This window comes from Kogia breviceps, chromosome 7, assembly GCF_026419965.1.
Source record: "Kogia breviceps isolate mKogBre1 chromosome 7, mKogBre1 haplotype 1, whole genome shotgun sequence".
NCBI classification, from domain to species: Eukaryota; Metazoa; Chordata; class Mammalia; order Artiodactyla; family Physeteridae; genus Kogia; species Kogia breviceps.
This window is the reverse complement of record NC_081316.1, coordinates 62,478,687-62,493,057: the sequence shown is the minus strand read 5'-3', so window position 1 is coordinate 62,493,057 and position 14,371 is coordinate 62,478,687. Positions and strand designations below refer to the sequence as shown.

The following is a 14,371-nucleotide window of genomic DNA, read 5'->3' as shown; positions in this document are numbered from 1 at the left end:
CAGCTCCCACTCCGCCCCCGCCAGCGTTCAGGCCGGCTGGCTTTAAAGGGGACGCGGCCCGAGTGGCTGCTCGCGGGGTGGTCCCCCGCTCCGGCTCCGCCCCGTTTCCCGCACCTCGCCCCTCCCCCCCACTTCGTCCCGCAGCCCCGTGGCCGCGCCGCTGAGTTGGGCTCCCCTGTTCCAGACTTGTGCAGAGTGGGTGGAGAGGTTGGGCTTTTCAGTGGAAGCAGCATCCCAGCTGTCTGGGACCTGGCGGAGGGCGTCTCCACTCTGGGGGAAGCAAAGGACCCGCCCTGACCTAGCCTGGCCCAGCCTGGTCCTGCCCGGCCTGAGCGCCCCGCCCAGGAGCTGACTCTGAGGCAGGGGCCACTGGGGTTACAGAGGTAAGGGGGCTGGGGCGTGTGTGTAGCTTGCGGGGAGGGAGTGTCAGCACCCAGATGGTTCGAGAGCCCGGACGCGCGCGTAGGGCTTTTAGAGTCCGGGGCTGGGAGGCGGGAGGTCTAGGTGCATACTGGGCCTGGCTGTGTGACCTTGGGCGAGTAGCTGCCCCTCTCTGGGCCGCAATCTCCTTCATCAATTGTGTATATAGAGATACCGCCCCTGCCCCCGCCCCCCTCAGGGCTGAGAGCACCGGCGCCCAGTGTCATGAAGCTCGCCAGCCTTTCGTGGGGTCCGCAGCCCCAGTCTGGGCTGGAAGCGGGTGCACTGGTATAACTGGAGGGAGGGGTGGGGTCGAGCTGGGGTGCAAACTGGGGGGCCAAGAGGCCGCCTCCGCTTGGAATGGGCTTCAGCTATTCTCAGTATCCTCGGCCAGGGCGTACTCCTCCTACAAGAACCCTTGCGAACAAGAGACCTCGATGTGTCAGCCTGGTGCCCGCCCTTCCAGAAAGCCTGGGATGGGGGTGGGGACGCGGGCATCAGAGGTATGTGAGGGGTGGCCCGCATTGGGGATGGGTTCATGAGAAGCGAATGTATGCTCCCACCTTCTTCCCTTCTCCTCCTCAGTTCCCCTTCGGTAAAAGGGCAGTTGGGTTTTACTAGTAACCTTCCCCCACCCCACTTTTTTTTTTTTTTTTTTTTTTTTTTCTTTCCTGGCGACAGTTTGGCCCAAAGGAGTGCCTCCCAGTAGTATGGCGAGGGGATCCTTCCCGGGGCTGCGTTAGGTAGAAGTTCAGTTAAAAAATACAGAGAGAAATGCTGCTGACTAGAGACCTGGGGGACGAGGGATGGAGGGACTTCTGGGTGTCAGGAGGCACAGCCTGGTGCTCCCCCCACCCCCTGCCCATCCCAGGCAGCTCCAGCACCCAGGGGAGTCAAAGGAGGGAGACTGGGTGTGAGGGTCAGAGAGGAAAGGAAAAGGGCTCCTCATTGCTGGGGCTTGGAGGGGCTGCTGTGCTCTGGGGTGTGGAGAGATTGAATGAGCCCTTGAAGCCCCCTCCCCTGTCCCATGAAATGCTGTGAACTTTTGACCTGAGGGTTAACCAGGAACAGGTTTGTTTGTTTGTTTGTTGTTTTCTTTTTCTTCAGCTTTGGTTGTTTGAGTCATTTCTAGAATAGCTCATCCAGTGACCTCTGTAGGGGCTTTCTTGGCTGATGTTTAAGATTCTCAGGGTGATGGATATGCAAGACCAGATCTGGGCAGATGAGGGGGCAGTGACCGGACCAAGGGTTAGGCCAGTCCCTGGAAGGTGCTTTTCTGATCATATTCTTGGTTTTATCTTATCTTGCTGTCACATGTCTCTCGGTCACTTGGCACTCCTTCACCTCTGTGCCTGGTCCTGTGCTGGGCACTGGGCACAGATGGGGGACCGGACCTACTTCCTACCAAAGGAGATCCCGGTCTGGTCGGGGAGATGGGCATAGAATCAATCCAGTTACACTGCCCAGGGATGAGAGAAGCGAAGAGGGCCTTTGGAAGCCAAAACCCAAAGATAGAGTTGCAGGGGGATTTGGGAAGGCTTCCCAGAGGAGGGGGCATGTGACCTGGGCATTGAAGGATGAGTCAGAATTTGCCAGGAGAGAAGAGGAAGAAGCCCTTTCTCAGCAGAGAAAACTTCACCAAAGTGTTGAGCAGGAAAAAGCCCACTGGTCAAATTCCTGTAGATTCACCGCTAAATGGAGTTTGTCAAGTTCATCTCCCACCCTGCCCCTTTATTAGCTTAGTGTCACAGAAAGGACTTGAATGTCAGGCTCTGGAGTTTGGACCTTATCCTGAAGGGGTTGGGGGGCCTTGAGGGTTCTGGGCAGGGGCATGGCAGGATGGAGTTTATTGTCTAATGAGGTAATCTGATGATATTTGCAGGGTGTGTCGGAAAGACCAGGGAGGGATGGGGAAGTCTGAGCTGGGCCCAGGGAGGGCGTGAGGCAGGACATTGGAGCTGTTAACACACACACACACACACACACACACACACACACACACACACACACGGTGCTTTGGGGGTGACGGGTGATGGAGATCGAATATAGTCAGGCTCTACTATGCAGGAACAGAGACCTGTCAATATACAGTGGAAAGGTGGAGGGTCATTTGAGAGGGACAGTTAAAGGGATCTGAGCCTTCCAGGAGAGGGATCATGATTTTCTTGTGTGCTAACTGTGCGTCCTGGAGCGGGCTGGGTGTTGCTGGGACTCCCAGGCTGTCATGTCAGCATTGAGAGATATAAGCCAAGGGTGTGGGGAGGAGCCGCAGCACTGGCTGGGAAAGGCTAAGGGGTGGGCAGGTGATCATCTCCCATTCTGGGGTTCAGAGGCTCTGAGAGGTGGAAAAACACCAGCATTGATGGCTGTGGCCACAGTGGGGGTAATGGCTGGACTGGGTTTGCAGCCTGGACTCTGTACTCCTGCAGGACACATGTCTAGTGGAGGATGGATTGAGGAGGGGAAAAAGGAGATTGGTTAAGAGGCTTCTGCACTAGTCCAGGCCAGAGGTAAAGAGGAGCTGATCTTGGGTGGGGCTGGAGCTCAGGGGAGAGAGTGGAAATGATGAGTTGGCTTTGAGGGCTAATGGATGAAATTCCTTGTAGAATCAGCTGGATCAGGAGTATATGTGTCTCCTCGTCTTCCTCCCCGACAGTGGCAGTTTTGCCTCTCAGTGCCAGATGTCCCAAGAATAGACTCTTACCTATTCTTATCTATTATCTGGCCCTTATCTTTTTTTTTTTTTTGGCCGCTGCCTTGTGTCTTGAGGGATCTCAGTTCCCCAACTAGGGATTAAACCTGGGCCATGGCAGTGAAAGCCCCGAGTCTTAACCATTAGACCACCAGGAAACTCCCTGCCCTTATCTTTTTTATACCTTGTCTCAACCTCATCAGTGGTAGGCTCAGAATGGTCCCCATTTTCCAGATGAGAAGGCTGAGGAGTCCTAGCAGGGACTCACCCAAGGTCACCTGGTTATTCTGAAAGCAGAGAACCTTAGTCTCCTGCTTTAACGCAGGCTCTTCTGAGGGAGGACATGGCTGCTGTTTGCTGCTGCACTTGGCATGGGGCAGCTGTCTCTTGGGTCAGAGCCAGTGTCGACAGGCCATATCCTCATCCAGAGCCTAGAAGGAAGGGTAACCCATCCTCCCCTGAGGAGTGCTGGGGGTCTGCTGCTTCCTCCCCTAGAGAGGATGAGTGCAGGTTCTAATCCCACCCTGCCAAGGCCGTGTCTTTCTCCCTTGTTGATCCTTGACTTCCCCATCCATGCTGTGGGGAGAGCAGGCATTGTTCTGCCTCCCTTCCGTGGCCTGGGATGGGTCAGGTGAGGTCCACTGCTCTAAAAACCCCTTTGCATGAATGCATCCAGGATATTACTGAGTGGGTTTGTTGGTGACCATGGTGACAGCTGACCTCAAACTGCCTGCGTGGGAGTGGGGGCAGATAGGCAGGGTTTGCTGGAGTGGTCAGGCCACAGACTGCACAGAGGCTGCAGGGCTGGCCTCAGAGATCAGAGCCCACACTGAATGGCTCCACTGACCAAGCTCCCAGCTGCCAGGCACAGACCACCTTATGTGATAGGTATCAGGTAGAATGATAGGAAATTGCCAGCACCTGATACCTCACTTTGATGTGGTTCAGCCTGATATCATTTATCCCCATTTTACAGAAAAGAGGCTCACGGTATTACGTGCTCAAGGTCACACAATGAGTTGCAGGACTAAATGGGATTTACTCCAGGTCACACTAGAATGCAGGACTCCTCATTCGTAGTTTGATTTTCTTTCCACTTTCAGAGCCTTCCTTAGCTCCAGAACTCCATTTCTGCCTGCCCCCAGGTCCTCTTCCTCCACACATGATGTCAATATCTCATCGATTAGGATTTCTCCTTGGTTGCCTGAGTACCAGGGTTTCTTGGCATTCTGGGTTGAAAGCATATTAAGTCCACTAGCCTGGAGGGCAGGGTAGGGGTTTGGAGGATGGTCTGCAAGGGACTGCCCAGGAAAGAGTGGACCAGGGCTGAAGGCAGAGCCATTTAAAAAAAAAAATAATTAATTTATTTTTGCTGTGCTGGGTCTTCGTTTCTGTGCGAGTTGTGGCAAGCGGGGGCCACTCTTCATCGCGGTGCACGGGCCTCTCACTATCGCGGCCTCTCGTTGCGGAGCACAGGCTCCAGACATGCAGGCTCAGTAGCTGTGGCTCATGGGCCTAGTTGCTCTGCGGCATGTGGGATCCTCCCAGACCAGGGCTCGAACCCGTGTCCCCTGCATTGGCAGGCTGATTCTCAACACTGCACCACCAGGGAAGCCCGCAGAGCCATTTTTAAAGACACTTTTAAAGACCTTTTGGGAGTATGCCTTGTTTCGGCACTCTTTACCAATGTATCTGTCTCCACCATCGGACTGACAGGGAGCTCCTAAGAGCAAGGACTTTGCTTCTAAAGCAAAGGGGACTGATACTTTCTGAGCACTTCCTTGTGCCCAGCCTTTATATTTGTCTTCACATCAGCCCTGCGGGTTGGAAATAGAGGCTCAGAGAGCATAAGTAAGCTGGATGGTAAGCAGAATGCATCCCGGTTGAATCTCAAAGAATAGAGTGTAACACCATTCCAAGCTTGGGGTGGGCCGTGGGCATATGAACTTGTACTAAGTGCTCAGGTGATTCTGAGGCAACCAGGCCAGCATTCAGGAACCACTGATCTGTGCCCTGGCTACACCGTCTAACCTTACTCTGCAGTGACTGTCATGGGAAATGCCAGCCATTGAGAAATAAGCCTGGTCCCTGCCCCAAGGAGCTCACAGCCTGGTGAGAGAGAGAGAAACAAATGTGCCCATTGCATTGTAACACACGCAGTAATGGAGGTTTGGTCTCGGTGGAGAGCTAGGACAGCGAAGGGAGTGTCTCCATAGGGTCTGACACATATTTGGGGTCCCACAGTATCTGTGGTTTAGCATAAAAGTTTCCGGCCCCTCATCTAGGATATTTCTGGCTTGTCTTCACACCTACTCCAGGTCTTAACAATAGAGTAGTTTTCACTGAGACAGTAAGTTTAATTAAACACTTAGCGTATACTGAACTTTATATTGGGTCTTGCCTAGTGTGGGATTATACAAAGAAGCAAAGAAGTGGTCCTGCCTTTTAGGAGCTGAACCTGTGGGAACCAACATGAGAATCAGGAATCAAAGTGGGTCAGCTTGGGATGAAGTCTTCCAGAAAACAGCTAAAATGGAGTGGAAGGACAGAGGGAAGTATATTATGGCTCAGAGGAACAAGGTAGCAGTAACTCACACCACACTCTGCATTTGCTTATTCAACAAATGCCTACTGTGTGCCAGGCACTGTGAGAGGTGCTGGGGATACTGTGGTAAACAAAACCTGACTTGGTTCCTGCCCTCAGGAACCTATATAGTATAGTGGAGGAGGATGACCCCAATCAAGTAATCATGATAAGTGCTATAAAGGAGGACAGGATGCTCTGAAATTGTTAACAGGGGCGTTTGACCCATACAAGGAGGTCAGACAGGCCTTCTGTGTGGAAGAAGTTTGAGCTGAGCTCTGCAGGGTGAGCCAAGCAAGGAGGGGAGGGAAAAGCGAGTGCAAAAGCCCGGGGCAGGGAGGACATAGTGAGCCCACAGTGAGGGGCTGGTGTGGGCTGAGGCTTGGGAGGCCACAGGGCCTACCTGCAGGGTTGAGCACAAGAGATGAGATGATCTGCCTTAGTGGAGGAGATTCAGACCCGTACAACCCCGCACTATGTGATCCCAGCTGCAATAAAGGAAGAGGCCACAGGTGGCTGTAGGAGTCCAGATGAGGGATGAATTCATGCCTGGAAGTCCAGGGAGGTTCTCATTAAGGATTGGGTGTTTGAAGTGGGCTTTAAAGGAAAGTAGGACTTTGCCTGGTTCTATGAATATGTGTTAGTGGTGGAGGTCTTGGGAGATAGGATGTTTCAGGCAAAAGGCACAAGGAACACAAAGAGGAAAAGGGTAGGTTGTTTGAGAAAGAGCAAGAAGCTGATTGGGGGCAGAATAAAGTGCACCAGGGATCTCTGGAAGGCTTGTCAGCCCTTCCTTTCTGGAGGTGTGATTTGTGTATGTGTACAGCTCATCTTCCCACAGGACATGGCTTGGCCAAGACCGTGGACAGCAGCTTCTAGATCCAGCTCTTACCTGCCTCGCCAAGAACCGACGGAGGTTCCCAGGGAGGCCTGAGGAAAGAGGGACAAAGGGGTGGAGGAGGGGGAAGGCTCAGGTGTTGGCTTTGTGAGATGAAAGGCGCTCATCAGCAATAACTACGACCCACTGGGGCTTATTATATGCCAGGCATTATGCTTCACCTCATCACATCACCTCCTGGGGAGGTAGGTATCCTTGCCCCATTTCACAGATGGGGAACTGAGGCCCAGAGAGGTTGAGCTGCTCGCCCCCAAGCCTCGGCACGCAGGGCACCACGTGGGGGATCAGTCCTGTCGGGCAGAGTGTGACCCTGCTCCCTGTTCCCTGCAGCGTGGCCGCCATGGACAAGATCTTGGAGGCGGTGGTGACGTCATCATACCCCGCGAGCGTAAAGCAAGGGCTGGTGCGGCGTGTGCTGGAGGCGGCGCGGCAGCCACTGGAGCGGGAGCAGTGCCTGGCGCTGCTGGCGCTGGGCACGCGCCTCTACGTGAGCGGCGCCGACGAGCTGCCCCGCCGCGTGGGCTGCCAGCTGCTGCACGTGGCCGGCCGCCACCACCCAGAAGTCTTCGCCGAATTTTTCAGCGCGCGCCGCGTGCTGCGCCTGCTGCAGGGTGGCGCCGGGCCGCCGGGAGCCCGCGCACTGGCCTGTGTGCAGCTCGGCCTGCAGCTGTTGCCCGAGGGGCCCTCGGCCGATGAGGTGTTCGCGCTGCTGCGGCGCGAGGTGCTGCGCACCGTGTGTGAGCGCCCGGGGCCCGCGGCCTGTGCGCAGGTGGCGCGGCTGCTGGCGCGGCACCCGCGCTGCGTCCCTGACGGCCCTCACCGCCTGCTCTTCTGCCAGCAGCTTGTGCGCTGCCTCGGCCGCTTCCGCTGCCCGGCCGACGGCGAGGAGGGCGCCGTGGAGTTCCTGGAGCAGGCCCAGCAGGTGAGCGGGCTCCTGGCGCAGCTGTGGCGCGCGCAGCCTGCCGCCATACTGCCCTGCCTCAAGGAGCTGTTCGCCGTCATCTCCTGCACAGGTGCGTGTGTGGTCGGGGCGGGCGGGGCCCATGCGTGCGTAGTCTCCTGTGTGGTGTGCCCACCTGGTGGTGTGGCGTGTGCATGCTAGTGCACAGGTGTGTGTGTGGGGGGGGCGGGTGCTGTTCCTTCGTTTAGTTAGCAGGCTCCTCCTGAGCTGCTGCCGGGTGGGGGGCTCCTATCCGGTGGTGCCTGCTGGGCATGCAGAGAGGAGGGGACCCACATCAGTCGGGCCTGGAGGAGGACCAGGGGGCTGAGACAACAGGATGTGGGGTGGTCATCATGCCCGTTAGGTCAGGTGGGTTTCGTAGAAGTGACGACTTTTGAGTCAGGCCTTGAGAGCTGGGCAGCACCAGGCAGCAGGGGTAAGGTACTCAGGGCAAGCAGAGGGGAAGGTCTGGAGACGTGATAGAACCTATATGTGTCAACTGAATTGTAAATCTTGGCCCTCCGTTGACAACTGTGGAAATTGGGCTGTAGTTTAAATGACTGAAATAAAATCTGTGCCTTCCCTGATGATAGGGCTGTTCAGGGGAAAGGAAGGGAATGTACCTGGCAGGAGGAAGAACCAAGGCCAGGTGTATAAGGACCTAGGTCTTTATACAACTGGACAACCAATTTTGATAACTAATTTTTTTTTCATCTCTATGGGGTTCCACCTGGAATGTCCTCCCTTCCGCCGAGTCACATAGCCCTCCTACCTGTTCTTGCCAGCTCCAGTATTACCCCATCTAAGGGCCTTGCCTATACCTGCACAGCTGGGGGTTAGTGCTTTTTTCTTTGCCCAGCACAGGGCCAAAGCAGTGCCAGTGAAGGTTTGTTGAGTGAATGAGCTAAGATGAGAGCAGAGTCTGGAATGCTATAGGAGGCAAAGAGGTGGCCCTGATGTGCTCTTTGCAGAGGCTCCTTAGTTCCTTGGCAGCATGAAGGACATGAGGTGATAGGGGAGGTGTGGGGTCCACTTGTCCTGCAAAGTTCAGCCCAGGCACCTGTTCCAGAGGAGGAGCCGCCATCTAGCGCCCTGGCCAGTGTGGTCCAGCACCTCCCATTGGAGCTCATGGATGGTGTCGTCCGGAACCTCAGCAATGATGACAGTGTGACCGACTCCCAGATGCTGACTGCCATCAGCAGGTGGGCTGAGGGATGAGTGGTGGTCAGGTCTCTTTCTCCCAGAAGCCCCTGCCACTGGGTGGGATTGCTGGGCTATATACAGTGTCAGAGGGCCCAGGCCCTCATGCTTGTTCATTCATCCACGCTTCTTTGAGCCCTTCCTGTGCCTGGCCCCATACTGGATGTGTCAGACACAGAGAGCCTTGCCCTAGTGATGCTCTCAGTCTGGGTACCGACTCTGTGACCCTGGACAAGTCAGTGAACTCGCTGAGCTTCATTTCTCCCCTCTCTAATAGCAGAGGTGGTATAAGAAGTTGTCAGGTTTCCACAGGGTCAATGATAGGAGATAAAATTACTTTAATGAAGTGCTTTCTGAGTTTGGCAAGTATGAGAAACAGAGTTTGGGTGCTTTTCAGCTCACAGAGCTCTTGCACATCCCCCACCTCATTTGAACATCATTGCACCTGTGATCTAGCCACATCTGCCCGGCCAGTGATCCCCGAATATGACACCTACCCTCCTGCCTGCAGGCCTTTGGCTCTGCAGACCCCATCCACCTGGCATCCCCCCCCGCCGCCATTCTTTCCTTACCTGTGTGCAGATCCACTGTCTCCATTGGGCCTTCCTGGATTCCTTGTCTTCAGTGGGTAAGAGTGTAGGCTCTAGAGATAAGCTGCCCGAGTTCAAATCCTCGCTCTCCCACTTCTTGCCTGTGTGACTCTGGGCAAGTAACTCAACCCCTCTATGCCTCAGCTTCCTCATCCATAATTTGTAGTATAATTGAACCCATCTTACAGGTTTGTTGTGAGGATTGAATTAGATAAAATGAGATATTATGTGTGAAGTGCATAGAACAGTGTGATGGTAGCTGTTATTACCATAATTACTACTATTTGCTTTGCTCTCTGTTGTTCTCTTCATAGCCCAGTCTACTGAATATAAAAATAATGATACTAGTGACGTTTTCCTGAGCACCTACTGTGTGGCAGCTTCATGCTCAGTGAATGCAGGCATTATCTTGAGGAGGTCAGAAGGGTTAATACATGTAAGGCAGATGGAGCAGTGCCTGGTACAGAGTGAATATGACATAAATGTTAGCTGTTAGCTATTGTTATCTCTTTTAACTCATATAACAAACCTGTGAGATAGGTATTATCCCCATTTGACAGAGGAAGAAACTGAGGTTAGAGAGAGTAAGTGACTTGCTCCAGGTCACAAGCAAGGGTTTGCTGGAGCCAGAGCTTCCAACCTGGGGGCAGTACTCCTCCTGCCATTGGGCCTCACAGTCTGGACAGAGGCAGCCAAAAGCCCTGTTCTGCCACTGCAGCTCACTGTGTATGGGGTGAGGTTTGGGGTACTGAGAGGGCCTGGTTCCCCTTCTGCCGGGCTGGGAGCCCCAGTCTCTGCCAGGTGCCTGTGCTGGGCATATTTTCAGTTCCCAGAGGTGTCCTGTTCATCCCATGGATCCCAGGGCTGCCCTGTGTAGGTGTGAGTCAGTGTGGGGGGATCTCAGGTCATTATGGCTGGTCCCTGGGCTGCCCCCTGCCAGGCATTCGGGCCTCTCCGGTCCTTGTGTCACTGTCACTCCCCTCACCAGGATGATCGACTGGGTGTCCTGGCCCCTGGGGAAGAACATTGACAAGTGGATCATTGCACTGCTGAAGGGCCTGGCTGCTGTTAAGAAGTTCAGCATCTTGATCGAGGTGTCACTCGCCAAAATTGAGAAGGTTGGTGGGCCCCTGTCCTAGCCCTGGCTTCTGGCCTTTCCTGCTAGTCTCTTGCCAGGGGCAATGCAGGTCTGGGAGGCAGAGCACGGGGCTCCCACCCAAGCTTGCTGTGACCTGGGACAATTCACTGCTTCTCTCTGGGCTTCAGGTTTCCCCCATTCATTCTTCTGGCTCTTCATTCAAGTTTGTGTGTCTGTCACTTTTGGTCTGTCCATCCATCCATCCATCCATCAGATATCTAACTGTCTTGCTGTCCATCTCACCACCCATCCATCCACCCAGGTCTGTGAGCACCTCTGTGTTCTTACTCCCACATGGGTCTGCTGCTTTAACTCTGGCATCTTCGGCCCCCTTTCAGGCCTATGGCTACACTTGACCTTGGGTGGCCCAGGCCCAGGGGACTCCTGACCAGAGGCTTTCTTCCAGGTTTTCTCCAAACTTCTGTATCCCATTGTCCGGGGAGCCGCCTTGTCTGTCCTCAAGTACATGCTCCTGACCTTCCAGCACTCCCATGAGGCCTTCCACCTGGTAAGGGCCCCTGTGTGTTGCCCCGAAGATGGGCGGTCCTGCATCCTCCACAGATCTGGCTGGAGGCCAGACATGCTGTCTCTGTTGGGGCTTAAGGGGTTGGGGCTTGAAGCCCAAGACCTCCAAGTCCCGGACGTTAGGACTGGAGGAGACTTGAGAACCAATTTTACAGATAGAAAACTGAGGCCAAAGAAGGGGTGTGACGTCCCCATGGGCCCCGAGTAGAGTGACAGGCCTAGAATGATGGCAGCTGTGTTACTTGGGCGCCAGCTGTGTGGCAGGCACAGTGCTAAAGACAGTCCACGTGTTCATTCATTTTACTCCTGGAGTAGCCCCAAAGGGAGGTTCTATCGTTTCCCCCATTTTTGAGCTAAGAAACTGCAGTTTAGGGAGATTAGGTTGCATGTCCCAGGTAACAGCTGGTGAGCAGTACAAGGAAGATTCCAGCTGAGTTGGTCTGACTCCTGATCCAGTGTCCTTCCTAGCTTCTCATGGTCCTTGGTCACTGCAAAAACTTTATGCTTCCTGATTTTTGTGCAGTGGGAAAAGCACAGAACCAGGGATTGGGGTTATGTGTGGTTGAGTCCCAGCTCTGTCATTTACTAGATGGGGTGATCTTGGGCCAGGCACTTACCTCTCAGGGGCTGGGTTGGGTGGGACAGGATTAGATGAGGTGATGTTTATCAAGAGCCTGCCATATTCTAGGGACTTGATAGATATTTATTTCTTTTCATCCTTCTCCCAAGCTCCCCTGCTCCCAGTTTCTGTGGCCTGACTCTTCCATCCCTGGGACAGTATGGTGTAGCTCCCCTGTGGGTTTGAAAGTTAATGCTGTAGCACAGAGGAAAGAAATGGACTTTGAGTTCAGACAGACCTGGCTCAGACACCAGCTTCTCCCAGAACCCATGATGAAATCCTGGGCAAATTACATCACCTCTCTAACTTTAATTTCTTCTCTATAAGATGGGGATAGTAATTGCCACATGTCACTGTGAGTGCTTGACATATAAACGTTTGCTGCTGCTCGTGTTCTGTCAGAGCTGCCACCAGCTGACCACACTGTGGCCCCAGCATCACTCCTGGGTGACAGAATAGCCCTGGTCACTCAGACCTTCAGGCTCTTCAGGCAGGTTGGTTGGCTGATACTTAATAGCTGGGGCTCGGGCTCAGGCCTCCCCTTAGCTGTGAGGAGGGAATTATTTGTCCCATTAAACAGATGAAGAGACTGAGGAAGAGTATCCAAGGTCAGGTAAAGAGAGTCACCTGCCTGCAGAGCTCAGAGCCCCATAGGTAAGGGGCACAGTGGCCAGCTGGGCACACCTCCTTGCTTCAAGGAGCTCTGGGTGCTTCCAGCACTGACCACCATCCCATGTCTCAGGTGGGTAAACTGGTGCTGACTAACCCTGCTCTGCTCTCACAGCTCCTCCCTCACATCCCCCCAATGGTGGCCTCTCTGATCAAGGAGGACTCCAATTCGGGGACCAGCTGCCTGGAGCAGCTGGCGGAGCTGGTCCACTGCATGGTGTTCAGGTTCCCGGGCTTCCCGGATCTGTACGAACCCGTCATGGAGGCCATCAAGGTGAGTGACAGTCCCCGCTGCTCCTGCGCCCCACTCCGAGGAGGGTGCCGATTTGGGCTTTGCTCAAGGCCACACTACAGGTTAGTGGCAGCCCTCTATCCTTTGGTCCCTGGCTGTCTCCCATTACCTCCCCCAGCCCATCGTGTGCTTCAGGCACACTGAGCCACCTGCCATTCCCCCAATGGATCTTCCTCTCTCCATTGTTCTGAGCCTTTGCATATGCCGATCTCTCTAACTTAAACTCCTCTCTTGTTCTGCCTGGATAGCTCTTATTTCTACCAAGCCTTCTTCTTGAAGGCTCTGCTCAAGTGTTTCTCCCTCAGGAAGCCTTCCCTGATAACTCTAAATTACACCCCCCCAACACTGTGCCCTCAGCTGGGTCATGGCCTCTCTGAGCTTCCGCAGCCCTCGTGTATCCCTCTGTCACACATTGGCACTGTCTGTACGTCTGTCTCCTCTTAGACTGAGCATTCCAGAGCAGAGATGGTTTACAGTTTTTCACAAGACGTATGGCCTACTCTGTGCCAGGCCCAGGCTGGGAACTGGGGACACAGGCGTGAGGCAGACCATGTCTCCTCCCTTTGAGGAGCTCACAGTGTAGAGGGGTGACTGACGTGTTTACCCGTAACTGTGATCTAAGCAGCTTATGAAATGCCTGTGAGGGTCAGCCTGAGAGCGGCGAGGAGGCAGAGGAGGGAAAGATCTCCAGTTAGAGGAAGAGGCTGCAAGGAAGAAAGGCCTTCTGAACCGGGCTTGCTGGGTTGCTAGGCCAATAACATTTGTAGCTAGAGTCACACTCGGCAGTGTCTTCACATATATTTTGTCTCTGTTGCTCACTAGAAACCTGTGAGGCAGGTACTATTGTTATTTCAGTTTCAAAGATGAGGAAAATGAGTCTTGGAGAGGTTTGATGTCTTATGCAGTCATGGAGGCAGTGGGAGATGCAGCCAGGGCTGAGGGTTGCTGAGCCCTTTCCCATTGCTTGATACAGAGGGCAGGTCCAAGTGTGGGTGAAAGACATCCAGGTAAGTGGTGGCCCTTTTAGAACCTCTGATCAGACTTCCATTTCTGTAACACAGCAGATAGGTAACCTGAGAAGTGTCCCATTACAAAACACCTAGAAATGCTTGTTAAAATGTAACAGATGTCTTTTTAAGTACATAGCTGAGCTTGCAAGAGAGCAAGGGGGAATCCCCTGGGTCGAAAAAGGAAGAGAAAACCAAATTCCAGAATGGTAAAAGAGAGGTGATACTCTTTTGCCCTGGGTGGGGAGGGGCCGTGGGTGAGATGGCCAACCTCAGTCCCCAAGGGGCTTGAGCCGGTGGGGACAGGAGTTGAGGCTTAGGGTCTGCCCCCAGCAGGGAATCAGCACTGAGAGGCCCATGTAAATCAGGACCCAAGAAAGGCTTTACCATTAGCGAAAGGGTGTTGTGGAAAAAATACACATGGTTCCAAGTAGACATCAAGGAAGGTTCTCTGGCTTGGTCTGGGCTCTGGATTGGGAAAAAAGAAATTGTCAACATTGGACTGCTCTCGTGTGGGTTTAGGGGTTCAAATTCTTATCTTCTTTGGTGTTGTAGCACCCTAAGCTCATTGAAAGTAGTCATAAACTTGTAATACCCAAGAATTGCCTAATAGAAACAGAAATGAAACTGCTTTCACGCCACAAAGATAGAATTCTACTAAAGATGAGTTTATAATCCCCAGATTACAAAACACATAAGGGAACAATCCACCATGAGTTAGAGGTGGTAGATACAACAAACAAAATCTCTGGCATTTACTTGGATTTTCTTAGTTTTTCCAACTTAATGTGAGGAAG

At 53.6% G+C, this 14,371-nt stretch overlaps 1 protein-coding gene across 1 annotated transcript in view; it reads left to right on the top strand.

Annotated features, from left to right (window-relative positions):
* The first annotated feature begins 47 nt into the window (after positions 1-47).
* USP35 (ubiquitin specific peptidase 35) overlaps positions 48-14,371 on the top strand; it is a 90,336-nt gene continuing 76,012 nt past the window's right edge. The window contains exons 1-6 of the mRNA XM_059069507.2: positions 48-383; positions 6,925-7,607; positions 8,604-8,736; positions 10,313-10,442; positions 10,869-10,970; positions 12,391-12,549. Of these exons, the coding sequence (XP_058925490.1) occupies positions 6,935-7,607; positions 8,604-8,736; positions 10,313-10,442; positions 10,869-10,970; positions 12,391-12,549 (1,197 nt within the window). The 5' untranslated portion in view covers positions 48-383; positions 6,925-6,934. The remainder of the gene's footprint in view (positions 384-6,924; positions 7,608-8,603; positions 8,737-10,312; positions 10,443-10,868; positions 10,971-12,390; positions 12,550-14,371) is intronic.